General features: G+C 40.3%; 1 protein-coding gene across 6 annotated transcripts in view; it reads left to right on the top strand.

Moving 5' to 3' along the window:
• LOC124618523 (sorbin and SH3 domain-containing protein 1) overlaps positions 1 to 20,662 on the top strand; it is a 935,475-nt gene that overhangs the window by 144,004 nt on the left and 770,809 nt on the right. For all 6 annotated transcript variants that reach the window (XM_047145356.1, XM_047145360.1, XM_047145359.1 and 3 more), the window contains exon 3: positions 7,310 to 7,419. In XM_047145356.1, coding sequence (XP_047001312.1) covers positions 7,310 to 7,419 — 110 coding nt within the window. The remainder of the gene's footprint in view (positions 1 to 7,309; positions 7,420 to 20,662) is intronic.

Below are 20,662 nucleotides of genomic sequence, written 5' to 3'. Positions count from 1 at the left end.
AATGGCTGTGGCTGAGTGACCATGGTCTTTTAGGTGCATTACAAAGGTGGATCTATCAAAATTATTTAGCCCGAAGGCACCCATATGCTCACGGTACCTTACAATGAAATTCCTTTCAGTTTGGCATATGTAGAACTGTAAGCAATCGTCACATAAAAGTTTGTAAATACCTGATTTGTGGTCGCGTGCTGGTTGTTTGTCTTACTGTTGTGGATGATGTGCTGTTGTAGCTTGTTGTTAGTGCTGAAAGAAATTTGAATACCAGTTTTCCGAAAGAGGTTGGCAATTTGGTATGAAATTTTACCTGTAAATGGTATGCGGGTGTATGTGTTTTTCCTTCTTGTGAATCTGATTTAGTAAGTGTGCATTATTTCTTTTTGATGTTGTTGTTAAGTTTATCAATTGCATCTGGGTTGTATCCATTTCTCCGTGCAATTTCTTTTATAATGTTAATTTCTTTTCGTTCATCATGGGGGATGAGTGGGATTTTATGTATACGATTAAGTGTGGATCTGAAGAATGCCATTTTGTGCTGTGCTGGTGACATGAGAAGTTGTTAATGACAAGGTCACAAGTGGTAGGTTTTCTGTAAATCTGGAAGGCTTGTTCGTTGCTTAGATTAGATATTGTAAGTTCAAGAAAGTTGATGCCTTTATCTACTTGATGTTCTACAGTGAATTTGATGTTGTTGTGCATGCTGCTGAGGCCTTTAGCAAGTTTCTCAATCTCCTCAGTTGTACCACTGTACAAGATATTAGTATCATCCACATACCTTTTGTAGTGTATTATTTTATTTTCAAGTGAACTATCTGATCTGAAAAATTTATTTTTTATGTGGTTAATGTAAATGTATGCAAGTATTCATGCCAAACTACTGCCCATTGCAAGACCATGTTCCTGTTTATAAATTTTGTTATTAAAAGTAAAATAATTGTGTGATAGGACTAGTTCTAGCAGGTCAATGAGTTCACATATCTCAGTCTTGGATAGCTTTTTGTGTTTTAGTAGGTTGTTTCTAATTATCTGAATAGTGTCATGTATAGGATTGTTGGTGTAAAGGTTTTCTATGTCCATTGAAGCAAATTTGGCACCCTCTGGTATTGGTAAGTCTTTGATGTGCTCAATAAGTTCATAACTTTTCTTAACTGAAAAATTGTTTTCATGGGTATAAAAGTTACTAAGAATGTCTTTAAGTTTCTTGCTGATAAAATATGCTGGACTGTTTCTTGAGTTGACTATGGGGCATATAGGGCAACTTTCCTTATGAATCTTTGGTTGCGAACGTAGTTTTGGTACAGATGGATTCATGACAAGGCATTTTAGAACATCAGAGTCAGATGAAAGGAAGTTAGAAGATTTCAGTACTTTCTTAAGCTGGGCCTGAAATTTAGATGTGGGGTAGTTGTGTATTTCATGTAATTTATTATTCTGAAAAAATTCTTGAGTTTTGTTGATATATTCAGATTCATACATAATAACAGCTGAGTTCCCTTTATTAGATTTGACTACCAGAGCTTTGTTTTCAGACAGTTATCTATTAATATTTCTGAGCAGTTTGAAGTCACAGTTATTTGATTTTTGAATTTGTAAGTTTTTGTGTATGATATTGTTAACTTGCAGTCCAATACTAATCTTTTCATTATTATTTATTTTAGCTGAGCCACATGCCATTTTAGAACAAACAATTAATTCTTTGATATTGTTATCACTGAGTATAGGTGGAATATTATATTTGAGACCCTTCTCAAGTAATTCAGTTTCATTTTTGTCAAATGAGACAATGATTGAATTAATCACCCTATCGTAAAACCTTTGTTCTGATGTGGAAGAACATTGTAGTTGTTGCAGTTTGTTAGGATTAAGAGCAAGTAATTTCTGATTATGTCTAGATGACACTATTAGTTGTTCTTTGCACACTTGGTCATTAATTTTATTTAAAATACGCATAAATTGCTTAGTGCCATATGGAGTTTGAGCATTTGTTTGTTAAGGGCATCTTTCCGCTTGTATAATGATTTAATTTCAGTTTTTAACCAAACAGTTTCACATTTTGACTTTGCTATTTTGGCTGACTTAGTATGGCTCCTAACATTAATTTTAATGTAGTTCGGTATTACTTTAGACAAAAGGCACTTTTGGTTAAAATTGATTTCTTGAATAGTCTTCATCATCTTGATTTTACATGTTTTGAACACATTGACAGTTCGTAATACCTGGCCTGGTAACATTAAATGAATTCTGTCCATAGTGGATGCTGTCGAACTCCGTGACTGTTCCTTTATAGGGTGTAGAAAAATATCCGCTACCACTCACAATAAAAGGTTGTTTATGTGTCACACGATCGGTTTCGGGCTTGCGCCCATCCCCAGGTGTTTATACATTCATGTACATGTTTATACTGTTGGAGATCACTGTATAAATACGATACATTATTTGCTGGTGACTAAACAGATACAAGTGAGACAATTGTAAGTGGTAAGGCAGCATTTGACGAAAATATATCTGTACTTACATAAAGATGAAGCCCCATTATGACAGTTATACTGTGGTGGTAGTTTTGCCACTTAGTTACACACTTATTGTCATTTTCACGTCCGTATTTCAGTTCTACCAAGTATAACTTCATGCTTCCCTATTATGATGTGCACTCATGAAATACACTATGTTTACAAACAAACATGTGGGCTGTGGTCAAAGAACCTAGATCTAAGTTCTCTGACAACAGTGTGGTTCAAAACAGTTGTAGCTGTCATTTTTTAAATTTGTATTACCTTTGAGTTATTTCATATATATAACATCATTGTACTTCCTAGACCTAAGTTCTCCGATGAAAATGTGAATAAAAAAATTTCATAATGTGTATCAAGAAACGTCGCAGTCTACAATAGCTTTTTAAATTTCTATATATGCAACACCCATGCATTTCCTGTGGCTAAGTTCTTTGACCATAACCTACAAGTTTCTGTATGAGCAACATCTTTACATCTGATACGTCTAAGTTCTTTGACCACAGCCGACATGTTTGTATGTAAACATAGTGTATTTCACGAGTGCACGTCATAATAGTGAAGTATGAAGCTATACTTGGTAAAACTGAAATATGGACGTGAAAATGACAATAAGTGTGTAACTAAGTGGCAAAACTATCACCACAGCTTAACCGTAATAATGGGGCTTCATCTTTATGTACGTACAGATATATTTTCGTCAAATGCTGCCTTACCACTTACAGTTGTCCCACTTGTATCTGTGTAGTCACCAGCAAATAATGTATTGTATTTATACAGTGATCTCCAACAGTATAAACATATACATGAATGTATAAACACCTGAGGATGGGCTCAAGCCCGAAACCGGTCGTGTGACAAATAAATAACCTTATATTGTGACTGGTAGTGGATATTTTTCTGCACCCTATAAAGGAACAGCCACGGAGTTCGACAGCATCCACTATGGATAAAATTCATTTGTAGCTAACTATTCACAGGTAGATTTCGAGATCCGACTAGTGGACAGGAATACGTACACCACCAACAGTTCATACTACCGCCTCCAGCTGGTTACAAGCAAGTCCCGTCGATGTTCTGCACGGCAACAAATCCGGAATACTTTATCCAGTACGGGAATGTCGCACAAAAATACCACAATCAAATTCGCACAGAAACAAATGTTATTTATTGGCTTGAATTAAACCTCGCCGTCACATTTAGCCACCTCCAGCTAGCTGATGATACGACACTCTGCTCTGAAGAAGTGTCTTTCTACTGAAGAAGTCGCTCGAGTCGGGAACGCACTTTCGAATGCTTTTTAGGTTTTTCTGTACTGCAAAAGTAGCCTCGTTGATTCCTTGCTAATGTAAGATGCAGTTTTTTTTTTTAGTTATGAGTCTTCTGACTGGTACGATGCGGTACGCCATGAATTCCTCTCCTGTGCCATCCTATTCATCTCAGAGTAGCATTTACATTCTACGTCCTCAATTACTTGTTGGATGTATTCAAATCTCTGTTTACCTCAGTTTTTACCCCCTCTGCAGGTCCCATTAGTAACGTGGAGGTTATTCCCTTATGTCTTAACAATGTCCTATCATCCTGCTCCTTCTTCTTGTCAGTGTTTTCCATATGTTCCTTTCTTCGCCGATTCTTCGTAAGCCATTCCCTTATGTCTTAACAATGTCCTATCATTCTGTTCCTTCTTCTTGTCAGTGTTTTCCATATGTTCCTTCCTTCGCCGATTCTTCGTAAGACATTCACTTATGTCTTAACAATGTCCTATCATCCTGATCCTTCTTCTTGTCAGTGTTTTCAATATGTTCATTTCTTCGCCAATTCTTCGTAAGACCTCTTCATTCCTTATCATTCCAGCTAATTTTCAACTTTCTCCTGGGTCACCACATCTCTACCGCATCGATTCTCTTCTGTTGTGGTTTCCCAACTGTCCATGATTCTCTGGCAGACAGTGCTGTGCTCCAAACGTAGATTCTCAGAAATTTCTTCCTCAAACTAATGCCTACGTTTCACACCAGTTTACTTCTCTTGCCCACAGATGTGCCTGTGCTTGTCTACTTTTTATGTCCTCCTTGCTTCATCCCTCATGGATAAATTTAATTCCAAGGTAACAGATTCGCTTAACTTCGTTCACTTCGTAATCTCCATTTCTGATAAGTTTCTCGCTGTTCTCACTTCCGTTACATTATCTTTGCCTTCTTCGGGTGTACTATCAATCCATATTCTCTACTCATTAGACTCTAATTATTCTTCTCATTCACCGAGGATAGCAATTTCATCAGCGAACATTGTTATTGGTATCGTTTCACCCTGAATTTTAATTTCACTATTCTTCTTCTAAGTCCGTCATTCTTTCTTCGATATATAGATTGACAAAGGAGCTGAAATCTCATCCCTGTCTCCAAAACCTTTTTAGTCCGAGCGCTTCTTTCTTCGTCTTCCAGTTTTATTGTTCCCTCTTGCTTGTTGCACATATTGTATGAGGGGCAGTCAAATTCAAACCGCCAGCCGCTGTGGCCGAGCGGTTCTAGGCACTTCATTCCGGAACTGCGCGATTGCTATGGCCGCAGGTTCGAATCCTGCCTCGGGCATGGATGTTTTTGATGCCCGTAGGTTAGGTTAGGTTTAGGTAGTTCTAAGTTCTAGGGGACTGATGACCTCAGATGTTAAGTCCCATAGTGCTCAGAGCCATTTGAACCATATGAAATTAAAACGGAACACTCGCCGCATCGCATCGATGGAATGTTACCACTCAAAAGTAATCACCACATATGCTAATACATTTAACCCAGGGGAGTCGAGGTGATCAGTTTCTGTTTCGTAGAACTCGGTCAGTCGCTGACAGATCCACATCCATATCCACTCTGACACTTCCTCGTCGACTGAAACCAACTTTCACGAATTTCTTCATGTCACCAAAGATGTGAAAATCACACGGTGAAAGATCGGGGCTGTACAGAGGCCGTTATAGTGTTTCCCAACCAAATCACTGAAGCGTCGATTTCGTCGGATTGGGAGTGTGGGAGCGGGCGTTGCAGTGCGACAGGATAATTTCGTACGACAGCATCCGACAGTCCAAGGGCAAATGGAAAAGTCAACAGTGGATGCGTCCCACATCTTCTCCGCCCAAGGATTCCAAATCTGTTCCGCTAAGGTCACGACGACCTTCATCTTCACTTCCAGAGGCCCTCTGTCCATCGTGTTTCTTGAGCTTGAAATCACAATCAATGCACAGTGCATGAAGAAACTTTAAAGAAGCCGCGACGCGCTATAAAGTCGAATCGCTCAGGTGGCCGTGCGGTTCTAGGCGTTGCAGTCTGGAACCGCGAGACCACTACGGTCGCAGGTTCGAATCCTGCCTCGGGCATGGATGTGTGTGATGTCCTTAGGTTAGTTAGGTTTAACTAGTTCTAAGTTCTAGGGGACTTATGACCTCAGAAGTTGAGTCGCATAGTGCTCAGAACCATTTGAACCATTTTTTTCGAATCGCCCAGGAATGTTGTCGGACGGACTCATCCTGCCGCACAGTATCTCCCATTTCCACATGGCCAGTCGTACAAGGGCTACGCTTCAGCGTTTTGTTTGGGGAACACTGTAAAATCCTCCGCACAGCCCGGATTTTTCACCGTGTAGTTGACACATATCTGGCGACCAGAAGAAATATATGCATGGGCGCAGGTTTTCGTCGGTTGAGGAAGTGCTACAGTGGATGCAGCTGTGGTTCCGTCAGCGGCCGACCACGTTCTGCGAAAGAGGAGTTGATGGTCTCCTTGTCTTAATGTATGTGATTATTACTTTTGAAAGGAACCATTCCATGGTCCAGTTGTACCAGGTGCTCGGTTTTCATTTGACTGCCCCTTATCTATTACCCGTCTTTCCCTATGGCTTACTCCAGTTTCTCTCAGAATTTCGAATATCTTGCACCACTTTACATTTTCGACTATTTTTCGTAGGACGAGCATGTCTTGATTTTTCCTTAATCCTTTTTCCATTGTCAAATGGTAACCACTTTACATCATTTTAAAACACAAACTTCGCCCCGTAGGGCCCACGTCTTGTCACCTCAACCCCACGGGAACCGACTTCACGAGCTTCCAGCCGCTCCACGAAATTGTTTAGGCCCTCCAAACAATCCAAAACAGAAGGAGAATCTGGGGATTTTCATTCGCCATTCCGTCCTTCATACTCTTGGCGCTTCTGGAAGGTTCTGCTTCCCGCGAGATCTTTCATAAACTTCTCTGCAATGGGTGTTGGAAAAACCAACCTTACTGGAAAATTACTCGCCCTTGAGATGGCCTAGTCGAACTCGAACTCCACCCATTTACGAGGATTAGGGGAAGTCGAGAAGAAAACTTCTTCCTGCAGCCGGAAACTGGTCGAAGCCGTCACAATGGCGAAAAGGACTAGCCCACAGAGGTGGCCAAAAAAACAATTTTGTTACAGGTTTTAAAAAATACTAAATTTATTATTATTTTTGTTGTTATTTTTACCTGCTATTATTATCATTATCTTTAATTTTCACTATGGAGATTATATTGCTTCGTTTAGTTAACTTTTCCAGGGTTCTTCCATCTTTCTCAGGGGTAGACTTGGTCAACACTTTAAGCTGCCAAGAAAGTGGAAGTCGAAAGAGTTTAGACGTGTGTTCTGTATAATAATGTGCCCCTTCCCTCAATCAGAGTTAATCTGTTATAGCCATTGTGGCGTAAGCTCTTGCACAATACCAGACAGTTGTGTTTCCTTAAGTGGTGTGGTAGTTGATGTGATATAATGTTGAGTGAGTGACAACCTTGTTTGGTTTGCAGGGAATGCAGCGGTTCGCCCAAGCGACGCAACATAAGGAACGCTCAGCAGCAGCAACATCAGCAGACGCAGCCAACGAGGGAAAACCATGCAACGAACGACTCAGTTAAACGTAAGTCATTCCCAGTCTCATGTGTATGATACAAGCTGTTCAATCTGTCTTCCATACATTCTACCAAACAATAATGTGCCCGTGGTAAGTGCGCAAAGCACGAATCCAGAAGCTGTATATATAGGGTAAACCAGAACTCCACTGACAAACTTTCAGAGGTCGGTCATGGATACATTCTCAGTATCTGATATAAGACACACGCTGTCTCCGGCGGCTCCTTACAGAGTAGCACTGTAATTATGATGTATTTGCTTTGTTACCGCAATCATCTTTGCTTCTGCGGAAACAACTTCACAGCAGTAACATGCAATAACCAAAACGTAAAACACACAACACAGAGAAATGCAATAATCCTCACTATTGCACAGTGGCTGCCGTCGCTGCGGAACAAACCCGAAACAAAACCGAGTGGCACTGAACACACTAATGTTAAAAAAAAACAGAACACCATGAACGACTAGTGATAGGACGTTAATATTCACAGGACATGTACATTAGTATGTTCCGCAGAAATTATTAGCATTTGATCCATGTCGGGCAGAGGGTTCGAGGTCAACATCGATATCGCGGCGCAACAGTACCCACCGGTAAAATGTGCCTGCGTCTCCCGTTGTCGCAATGAACCGAAGGTAATGGATCACGCTGACTTAAGCAGACGTGAAGAATGTCGTGCAAACCGTGCCGTCAAATCAGTGAGTTTGAAAGAGGGCGCATTATTGGCGTAAGAGAATGTGATGCATCCAGCCAGGGAATTGCTGCTCGTGTGCGACAAAGTGTTTGGGCAGTGCAACGGGTATGTGCAGAATGGTTCACGGAATGCTGTAGTGCACGACGAGATGGATCAGGTCGCACCACCCAGACCATCCCCGAGAAGATGGACACCTCATCCTTCGAATAGTATTGCTGAACAGATCTGCGTCCTCCTTGGCTCTGACCCAACAGTGGAACACTTCTTACATTATTAGGAGTTTATTACGGCATGGATTTAGGGCGTGTCGTCCACTTCGATACGTTTGACGAGTGTGCAGAAACATGCTAGACGTCAATGCCATCAGATACTGTTTTCGGACGAATACGGGTTCTGTTTATTTGTAAACGACGGCCGCGTTTTGGTTCGCTGCAGACAGGGGGAGTGGCATCACAGTGACTGCATTCACACAAGATAGCGCCAACAGAAAGCCTTATGGCGTGGGGTGCTATTGGGTACAACCACAAATCACAATATGCGCGTGTCCAGGGCACTACGACCAGTGTGACCTACGTGGATGACATCTTGCGATCCGTAGCCATTCCCTTTCAGAACAACACACCAGGCGCCATTTTTCAGCAAGACAATGCACAACCACATGTTGCTACACGAACACGTGTCTTCGTGGTGTATCAGGACATCAGCCTTTTTCTCTGTCTCGCCTGATCACCAGACTTGTCGCCAACCGAAAATGTGTTGAATATGGTGAAACGATGGGCACAGCACTGTGACTCTGTGCCAACCAGCACAGATGAAATTTGGAATCAGGTGAATGCAGCGTGGGTGGCTGTACCATAGGACGCTATTCGCTTATACACGTCGAAGCCATCTTGCACGGAACAAGTTATCAGGGACCATGGCGGACCCTGTGTCTACTAGGCAACAGAACACATGTTCAAAAAAAATGGTTCAAATGGCTCTGAGCACTATGGGACTCAACTGCTGAGGTTATTAGTCCCCTAGAACTTAGAACTAGTTAAATCTAACTAACCTAAGGACATCACAAACATCCATGCCCGAGGCAGGATTCGAACCTGCGACCGTAGCGGTCTTGCGGTTCCAGACTGCAGCGCCTTTAACCGCACGGCCACTTCGGCCGGCCACATGTTCAACCGAGGTGATAAAATAGTAATCATTTCTGCAGAGCATTCTAATGTACGTGTCCTGTGAATATGAACGTCCTGCCTCTAGTCGCTCAAGTCGTTCTGTTTTTTTTTTTTTTTTCCTGAAATGAGTGTATAATGTTAGCGGCGAAGAGTAAAGCAGTCATTACTGATGACAACAGCAAGCACTGTGAGTAACGGAACAAGTTTGTTTCCAAACAAGGCTCACTGCACATACCGTTGATATTTATGCTGTTGTGCACTGTTTTCAGTGCAGTAAAGATTTAAAGCGAGCTGGGGACAAAAAACTAAACGAACTGCAGTGACTTTGGGCCGCCGGAGACCGCTGGTTCCTTACACCAAAATACTCAGAAGGTATTGAAGAAGTACCTCTGAAAGTATAGCAGTGGAGTTCAGGTTCACCCTGTACATTCTCACAGCCTTTCCCATTGGCATTGTAGACTCCCCATTATATTTTGTTTCTCTATGAAATTTAGCCCGGTTTTATCTCCGACTCTATAAAAGTCTACGTATTACCGAAACTATGCACCCACAAACTTTTATCCAACTTAAACTCATATGCTAATCTTTGACTAAACAGAACCTAATTTGAGTTGAGGTGTAACTGGTCTGAACACAAGTGGTCTTTATATTAAATGCGCAAATGAAGTAAAACATTTATCTGGCCTAATCAAAATTTTCACGTACCTTGTATCTTGACAACATTGTTGCAGATATCTTGGAAGCACGAGAGCAAACAGCAAGTAGGCAACGGCCAAGCTAGATTTCTATTTCTAAATAAAATTTCCAGTTGCATATCATACGTGGTAGTGTTTTATGATAAACCGGTGGGGTGGGAAGAGTAGCTATTTCTATGACGCATGTTAACTGAACATTCCGTCGGTTCTTGGTAGAACAACATTATAATAATAATTTGTTCATAAAGCGGGGCCACAGCCATACCGTCATTAAACTGTTGTTTATTTACAGTGCTACAATTACACTAACACAATCATTATTTCGTCTTCAAAGTGTCAAAGTGCCATTATCAAGTGTTTTAAGTGTTATAAATTGTCTATGATGGCATTCTGTCGTATTAAAATACACTATTGGTCACATTATAATAAACGAAAAGCGCCAGATTGCTTTTGTTCTACAGTACTAGTTTAATTGTGTTAAGCGGTTTTCGGGTTACAAGGCCATTTTCAGACGTTTACTGAGTATTCTCACCAAAGAAGTTACAATATTTGTAAACAACATTGGAAAAGAAGTTACACGTATATATTGAAGCAGAAGCATATATAAAGTAACATCTTTGACAGTGTGGTGGTAATGCATTGAAAAAGTAAAAATGGAGTAGACAGGAAATACTTTAACACAAAATGGGAACAGCATGCCTACATAACAGTTTCTATTATCAAATAAAAATAATAAAATAAAATGAAATAAAATTAGTGATTGATAAGGCTACTTCAGGATGTATAAAACATGGAGTTGATACACAAACCAATTAAAAGATGGAACAGTTATCGATGTCACCACAGAATATATAAGGAACTTAAGCAATGTCAAAAAGAGAAACAGAAATATATAAGTAAGTGCAGGAAAATAGAGTTTGAGGGAACATACAGTAAATGCAATCTTTGAGAGTGTGATGGTACTGCACTATTAAAAGATAGAAGGCTGAACAATACATAAATACAAAAGGAGCAAACAGGAAAACATTAACATTATATTCAAAATAGTGGCTATGTAACAGTTGCGTTAAATAAATGAACAAAGTAAAATATAAACAATATTTGATGAGAGAACTAAAGAAGTTATTACACATGGACAGTAATACAAGTACCAGTTAAAATAAAACCTTAATAATTGAAACTACAGTCTATATGGAATACATAGACAAATTCAGTAAAATGAAAGAACTTAATGAATACAGGAAAACGGGAATATGCAGGAACAGACAGCGTTGGAAGTAATGAACAACAGAGATGATTGTATGAAGTTTAGGAGAGGGGAAGTGTTGAGGTGTTTCTGGTCAATCAGGATTGGATCTGGACTGTGGGCTAGATGTTTATTAACGTAGATGTTTATTAATGTAGATGTAGATGTAGAATTTCCAGGGCTTACTGTATGTCTCTGCTTCAGTCTAGACGTGTAAATTCTCTTTCAATGTTGTTCACAAACATTGTAACTTCATTGGTGACAATACTCTGTAAATGTCTGAAGTTGGCCTTGTAAGCCGAAAACTGGGTAACACATTAAAAGTAATACTGTAAAACAAAAGCAAACTGGTGCTTTTCATTTATTATTTCTATGAATGATATTCCAAGAGAACTATTTTAGATGAAGTATATATTCAAAAAGACAGAGTAAAACTTCACGTGATCTTCACACATAACATAGGCCTGAACAGTATTAAGCTTATTAAACTGATCATTGATTTAAAGAGGGTACAATGTTGACAGAGAATTTCTATAGAGATCAAACAGCTTAATAAATTAAAATGTTAATTCATGACTCAGGGAAGTGGGGTGGTCTTTCTCTCAACTCTGCGCGTGAACAAAGTTAAAGTAAAAGCAAATTAGGTGCCCAGAGCTGCAGTCTTACCTCAAACTTCTTCTCTTCAAAAAATAATAATAATAATATTTACAATTGTTATTCATTTCACCTTTCAATGTGTACATCATATTCATCCTTGCTGTCCTTTACAATAAATCTTTCTTCATCTAATAGAAACCATTACAAGTTAACACATCCACAGTGCAACTAAGACTATGTCAGACTACGCTGAGACAGACTGTGCCACGACAGTACCAAGGATTTTTTATACTAACGTAACTTGCTGGTACGGCAGAGTTACGGCAAAAGTTAGGCAGCGACGTTCGTCGTCGCTGAACATCATTATAGAAATTGTTCTATTCCTTTTTGCTTCGTAGTAGCCCCTGACGCGTATGCTGCCCTTAGAAGTTGAGAGTTAATATTTAGAACGGTGAACAGGTATTGTTTCCTGGCTGTACTGGTAATCATGGAGAGAACAATGAAGTCCATATTCTTAAATTCCGAAAAAAAGATGAAATGTACGTAGTGGTCATCTGCGATCAGGACGAATGATTTCGACCCTAGCGACAATCATGCTGCGGTAAGTAGTTTCCTAACACATTTATCGAGCAGGGGAAAAATGCTCCTGCCGGAGCTCAAATAATGCAAATACGTTTCTCTTCAAAAGACTCTGACAGATAAGTGGGGAACCAGCTGCCTCAAACCTCACCTCGCCTTACTGGACAAAAAATTTGCCATGCGAACATACTTGCGTTCTTTTAACAAAGAACATTCTAAACTATTTCACACGCTGTCTCTTTATAGTTGAGTCTTCGTACTCAGCACTGTCGACATATGTCTATGTATGTGTATCTCCCACCCCTTTTTCTCCTATTCTTTTACACCATATCCCACTCCCACTGTCTCCTCTCTCACATACACCGTATCCTTCTGTCTTTCTTTCCCTCTGCCACTGTATCTGATGTGTCGACAGAAGTGCCGACACAGTGTGATTTGAAGGGACCGCAATGCACGCTATAAACACACGAAGGATGGCGTGAGGGCTGAAACAGGATACGTAATGAATGCTATAAAGAAAAGTACGTAGCTTTTGGAATACTTAACTTTAATCTATCCTTGTTGTATACATCGTTCTTGATGAGACATGCTTTATACGATAAGTATCAATTGCTATGTAAGGCTAATGGCGCCTTGCTAGGTCGTAGCCATGGACTTAGCTGAAGGCTATTCTAACTATCTGCTCGGCAAAGGAGCGAGGCTTCGTCAGTGTAGTCGCTAGCAAAGTCGTCCGTACAACTGGGGCGAGTGCTAGTCCGTCTCTCGAGACCTGCCTTGTGGTGGCGCTCGGTCTGCGATCACTGACAGTGGCGACACGCGGGTCCGACATGTACTAATGGACCGCGGCCGATTTAAAACTACCACCTAGCAAGTGTGGTGTCTGGCGGTGACACCACAGTATCCACCATACCTTGGCAGCTCAAAAATTCTGGGGGTGCAAATTATTTTTCCGCTATACCTACGTGCTTAAAATTTCGGTCCAAAATGTGCTCTCCCGTACATGTACGTGATAAAGATCGCCAATCTGGGCTGATACAGACCTCCCAAGGCTGTGCATGGTCTCCACTCATCTATATATTTCACTTGGATTGGCTCCTCTCTCTTTTGCTCCCACTCCTCCTATTTCCATCCATCTCTATGTTTTACTGCCACACTGTCTTTCACTGACCATTAATGTCTATTCTTTCTTTGGCTCCCACTGCTATTGTCTCCGTGCATCTCTCTTTCTCTTTCACTGCCACTTTCTGTCCGCCACCACTACTGCCTCCCCTCTCTTCCTCTCCCACTGGCACAGTCTCTTCCACCGTCATTGTCTCTCTGATACTCTCGTTCAGCAAAAAAATAAAAAAATAAAAAGGCGCCGATATGTTCGCCTTTTATCTGCTCCGACAGGAGCATTTTTTCACTGGTTTCCTTCTTTTCCTTGCTGGAGCAAGGTGTGCTGCTTGTATGAAACGAATTCTATAGGTCAGTAAATGTTTGACAGTTTATTTATATACTTCCACATATTTATGTACCTTGACACATATAAACAACAAATATTCATGGATAATACGAGGATAAGACAAAATTGTTTTCTTTACATTTTTTCTGAATACTTTGTTCATAGATCGCAATTCACTGAAAACACCCGGCTTATGATTTGTATATTAAAGGCGTAAAAATGTTATTACAAATATTTTACTGAATTTTCAGTCTTTTCAGATTTCCATAATTTTTGGCAGTCATTTTAAGTTCTTTCAAACTTTTAAGATCCTTTTTAGCCCATTTTTTGTTACTGAAGTACCACATTGGGCCATTTGTATAGGCGTGTAGTGCCCATTATACAGGGACAGCGATTAATAAATTCTTACTGAGGAATAAATTTTGACTGAAACCACAGCCTCGTGATATCAGAACCGTTCCAGTAATGGTTCAAATGGCTCTGAGCACTATGGGACTCAACTGCTGAGGTCATTAGTCCCCTAGACCTTAGAACTAGTTAAACCTAACTAACCTAAGGACATCACAAACATCCATGCCCGAGGCAGGATTCGAACCTGCGACCGTAGCGGTCTTGCGGTTCCAGACTGCAGCGCCTTTAACCGCACGGCCGTTCCAGTGACTACAGAACACTTCTCATGTGTTCACTACGTCAGTTAAAACTACATTTACACATCAGACTGGATATTACGTGCGTATTTTACGTGTGCAAGTACGGATCGCGGTAAGCGACAAAGATATCGAAAAAAATTTTGAAGCTCCCCGAAAACATCATTGTGAGAACATATGTTGAATAAAAGTTAAACGAGGGTTGGAACTTTAATAGTTGCAACTATTTACTTACAGCTCGTACATAATTAATACGTGTTTAAAAAGTCGTAGTTTGTATTCCAAAAATGAACAGCATAGAGACAGAAGTGATGATTTTTCTGCAGGACCTGACCATCAATTTGTAGGACAATGTTCAAGAACGTACAGTGAAAACTGTTGCTGATTTGTTTGATTGACGGGGCTATTAAGTGCTATACCACCTACTGTGCTCCCCTGACGTAAGCCCTCGTGAGTTCAACTGGATTTCTAAACTGAAGGAAACACTTCACGGCATTCGCTTCACTACTGCTACAAATTCGTCGGGAAATAGACCGCGCCGCTCGAACTGTCAACACAACTGGCACTGCTAAGAGTATCCTACGACTTCCACATCGCTGGCTATGCACAGTGCTGGTGACCACTTTGAAAGTCAGTAAAACTTTGAAAAACGTATCTATTTTGTACGAGCTGTAAATAAATAGTTGCCACTGTCAAAGTTCCTATCCTGGTAGAAGCGGTCATCCCCACAGTTCGCACTTTACGTACCGAAAAAACGGTTTTTCGGGGTTTTGTCAGGAACCACCCATGAACAAATTGTCCTTTCATAAGCTGACTTAGGTCCACCCCAGACCAGATCTAATACAAAAGAACCAACCGGTGTGCTCAATTTACCAGGGCTGGAGGATGTGTGTACTATCAAAATTTTTACCAAGTACTGTAGGATAGCTACACTATTCCCCTTTTCTGATAGGTACGCAAATGGTCGCTAGGACAAGGGCTATCCAGAATGCTTGGTCCATTAACTCTGTGATCAATAGCACCAAAGATACGACCGCCTGAAAAAACACATTTTGGCGCGCAGCTTTTTGAAACATATTGGTACATGCACTGTCGTCCACGGACAGATTTCAAATAGATTGCACGCAGCAGGTTAAGTTCGGTACAAGTTTCAGCAGTACAGTATATTTTTCTTCACTTCCTAAGGTGATACATCGTATAAAACACAAGCAATAGACTGAAACTGGGGCTACAAAAACTACTTCTTCAAGGAAGCCACACCTCAGAAAAACTGATGTGTCGCATCGTTTATCATTTACAGTACTTACTTAGCTGCAGAAAATGACCCCTTCAGCATCGTGGCGCGCAGATTCCGACGCCGCTTCCCAACACAATACAACACAACGCAATCGTGGCTGCAATACGCCTGTTCTATTTCAGTTTCCAATTTTCACAAGAGTAAGAATAGGCCTTGTGCGTGCTCAAAGTTTCCCCAAAATATCACACCGTAATACAGTGAAAGGAAGCAGTGTGTGCAAGCCTTCGTGTGTTAGTGTCAGAGAAGGCAGAGATCATTAGTACAGTGAAGATGGTAGAATTGAGTTTCTGCACAAGGCGTTGAACGTGATACTGCCAAGAAAGCCTTTCATACCATCACTCCTAAGGGTACAAGACTGCCGACTTTACTGACTATTTGATTACATCCCGGCAATAAAATTTGGCCTTTACAAAAACTTCGCGTCAGAAAATCTACCCATTGCGCTCTGTCATAGTTAAGCGTTAATGTGGTCTCGTAAAGCTACTTGCTGATGTTACTGTTACCCTATTAGCTACATCATTCATATTACATTCCACATCTTTCACAATAACACCCGTGTCACCTGTCATATTTAGTACCTGACACTGATATACAGGTTGTAAACGCTAACTGTCTACAATGTAGCCGGCCGGTGTGGCCGTGCGGTTCTAGGCGCTACAGTCTGGAACCGCGTGACCGCTACGGTCGCAGGTTCGAATCCTGCCTCGGGCATGGATGTGTGTGATGTCCTTAGGTTAGTTAGGTTTAAGTAGTTCTAAGTTCTAGGGGACTGATGACCACAGATGTTAAGTCCCATAGTGCTCAGAGCCATTTGAACCATCTACAATGTGCCATAGTGGTGGAAGCAAGTCCAGACGAACAATTTTACATAGGACACCTGCGGTCTATGAAGCTGGGAAACAACTTCAAATTGAAGGAACTTCTGATGTACAAGATCCCTTTCAGTTTTTATGAATTTATATTATACTTTCTGACATGTTCCACACCCACGAGAATCATCTTATTTTTTGCATCTATGGAACGAAAACTGAATCTAATCTAATGTAATCTAAAGTAAGTAATATTCCTGATGAGCGATTTCAATTGATAAGACCGTCACTTTCTGATCTTAAAAAAACTTGTTATACGTCCTGTTCCATTATGACTGTATCACGTATGGCGTGTAGACATCATAGTGGGTAGTATGTAGCGCATTCACACAGGTTTTATTAAAAATAAAAACAGATTTATCACAAATAAAAACAATACAATTAAAAAAACAAATTGTATAACAAGGGATACTCACACAACGTGCTTATTTAACTATGTTGTTCTTGTTTGTGAGAAATCTGATTTTATTTTTAACAAAACGTCTATGGAGTGCACTACCTACTGTCCACTATGATATCTACATGGCATGTGTGGTACAGTCGTAATGGAACAGGACGTATGACAACGAGTTTTTTGAAGATCAGATGATGATAGGTCAGGTCATCATCACTAAATAGTATTGAATGTGATCGTTGTCAATTTAAAGTTTCTTCAAAGGAAATATAGATCCTCCTTCTAATCTCTACTTTGAGAAATTTCTGTCAGCTTCAAATTGACCTATAAAATCCAATAAAGCTACAACGTATGTTTGCCGCTTGTAAATTTAAATATTCTCATGCTGTCTCATGCCACTGGCTTGGTTTGGTAGTCCCTTAAAATTGTTAATTTAAACATTGTCATGAGAGTAACGAGAGAAAAAGGCATTTGTACACGTTATGCTAAAACTAATTACATTTACAATTCGATCTAAATTCGATCCTTACGAGCGTAGTAGTTCCATAGGTAGAAGGCCAGACAAACAAAACGATTTAATTGTTAATTTTATGGTGCGAAAATTCACAACATTTTGAGGCAAGACTCACGTTTGTGTATTTGGTGGAAAACATTGAGGTAGCATTTACAGAATCGTCAATTTTACATTTTTTTAAGTGCGAGAACAGAGGCTTTTTAATATTCGAGAACGATTTTAACAAGAAAAAGAAATTCAATCACGCGGCCAATATGCGATTAGCTGACTTTCGGGGGCAATTTCAGGTTGTTACGGCTTGGTACACTACAAGTTTCTTACATCAATTTTTTCGTCTCGATTTCACCTACACCACTGTGAGACAACGTTCCTGTTTACTCCCTGTATATCAAGGAATGCAGTGGACCTAGAATAAAACCCTGCAACAACTCAATCAGACGACAGTCACATTCAAACTATTCTGCCCTTTTGTCGACAGTGGAGGACAACCTTCTGCTTTCTACTTTCCACCGTTGTTGAGCTCCTTCCCTAATCCACGGGTGTTCCAAGTTATGCAAAAACATTGCATGGTCTACAAAGTGGAATTCTTTTCTCATATCGTAGAAAATACAAAACTGGTAGCAAAGAAAGTGGCCGGTAATTGTTTATATTACCTCTCTCACCCTTTTTATAGGGTAGTATCACTGGCAAGTATCTCAATCTTTCAAGAAATTGGCCACATCTGAAATACACATTGCACAGGCGACTGAGAACAGAACTATTGTAGCATTCAGTAGACACTAAAGATCGTGACATTGCTGTATTGTAGTTTGTTCATCTACTCGTAATTCATCCATGGAATCAGTCGAACTGGGAAAATGCCATACTCTGTACTTTAACAGAGAAAATAAGTTTGCAATTTCAAGGTAGAAAGTACGTCCTCTTCCGGAGTTGGTAGGTTCTCAAACTCTTTGCGGTGCAACAGCGTAACATAGTGGTAGATTTATGAATTGTGCAGTCAGCCTGGCATGATTGCACAATAATGTGACAAACCGGGTATACAAAGACCGCCCTTGTTCATTTCTAAGCAGTTAAACGGTTGGCTTAACGGCCAATTTTTTTAGCTCTGTTTTGGGAGATTTTGCACATTCATATTGTTGAATGTTGGTCTTGGGCTACACTTAAGTCAAATTGTCCATGAAACATAGCCTTCAAAACACGATTTATTCTGCTTTAGTTATGACAGTAACCATTATAAAACTTGAAGGTATCAATAGTGCAATAAATTCGTTAATGTCTACATCTACATCTACATCACAATTCTGCAACTCACACTTAAGTGCACGGCAGAGGGCTCTTCGCACCACTTTCAGGCTCTTTCTCTACCGCCCGTTTCATTCGATGTTGAGGTGCTGTTCCAACACAGTTGGTGAGCCTCTGCAATGATGCTCGAGTTTAGACCAAGACCAAGTGTATGGCAGTTTGGATTGAGGCGTGCTAAAGCAATCAGTGCAGTTGTGCAAAGCCACTGTGCCAGGGTGTCAACATGGTTTGCACATCTGTCTACTGAGCAGGGGACGCTGGTTCAAATCCTGGCCTTGGTACAAATTTTCATTCATCGCTGCAGTCTGCATATATTCGTCATAGATGTTTGCGATTTGATAAGGTCTCTGGAACGGTACAGTTTTATTTGATTATTTCCCTGCCGTCCCACTCCCTAACAGCTGGTGAGGAAAACGAAAACTTAAAATCTTTCTGTATGCACCGTTATTTCTCTTATTTTATTATGATGTTTATTTCTCCCTATGTGGTTTGGGCACCTTAAAATATTTTCACATTCAAAGGAGAAAGTTGGTGATTGAATTTCGCGAAAAGCTCTCGCCACAACGCAAATGGCCTTTGTTTTGACTATTGCCACCCCGACTCGCTCATCATATCCGAGCGATAATACTAAACGAGCTGATCTTCTTTGTACTTTTTCGATGTCCTCCGTCAATACTGTCTGGAAAGGATCTCATACCGCACAACAATACTCCAGCAGAGGTCGGACAAGCGCAGTGTGAGGAGTGTCTATAGTCTTCGTATATGATCATATACGACATTTTGTCAGTAGAGAAACTGTTCTAGATAGCATCAAACTTGAATAAATGATTTTAAAATTTAGTTCCTGTTCCTCCACTTTGAGGATTCTTCTGATTAAGGTTTGTATTTCGAATTTTAATTTTTAGTATCAGCCTCATATATTTTTATTTATATCAGACAGCCAGCAACATTTTTACTGCACATAGTTAACACAAAAAGTTAAGTTAAAATACTCTGATAGAATACGCTCAGTATTGTGGCTAGTACAGTATACTATGGACTATTAAGTCTTTTGAGACGGCGTAATTGGATAAAAATAGGGAAAGACGAATAGTATACGATGTCTACAAGAACCAAGAGGGAATAATGAAACTGGAAGACCAAGAACGAAGTGCTCAGATTAAGAAAAGTGTATGATACGGCTATATTCTATCGCCCCAACTGTTCAATTCGTACAGTGAAGAAGCAATGACGGAAATAAAAGAAAGATTCAAGAGTAGCATTAAAATGTAAGCTAAAATGATATCAATGATAATATTCGCTGATGACATTACTATCCTCAGTAAAAGTGAATGAGAATTGCAGGATCCGCAGAATGGAATGAATAGTCTAATGAGTACAGGAATGTATTGTGAGTAAAACGAAAAAAGATGAAAGTTAAGAGAAGTAGCAGAAATGAGAACAGAGAGAAACGTAACATTAGAACTGATGATCACGAACTAGGTACTTCCTAGGCAGCAAATTTACCCATGACGGGCGGAGCAAGCAGGACGTTAAAAGCAGACTAGCACTGGTAAACTGAGATTCCTGGCCAAGAGAAATCTATTAGTATCAAACATAGGCCTCACTATGGGGAAGAAAACTCTGAGAATGTCCTTCCTTGCAGCACAGCACTTCACGGTAGTGAAACGTGGACTGAGGGAAAACCGGAACAAAAGAAAATTTAAGCATTTGAGATGTGGTGCTAAAGAAGAATGTTGAAAATTAAGTGGATTGGTAAGGTAAGGAATGAGGAGGTTCGCTGCAGAATGGGAGAGCAAAGGAGT

The sequence above is a fragment of the Schistocerca americana genome, chromosome 1 (assembly GCF_021461395.2).
Source record: "Schistocerca americana isolate TAMUIC-IGC-003095 chromosome 1, iqSchAmer2.1, whole genome shotgun sequence".
NCBI classification, from domain to species: domain Eukaryota; kingdom Metazoa; phylum Arthropoda; class Insecta; order Orthoptera; family Acrididae; genus Schistocerca; species Schistocerca americana.
The sequence above is the reverse complement of the archived record's forward strand: the minus strand, read 5'-3'. Positions and strand labels throughout refer to the sequence as shown.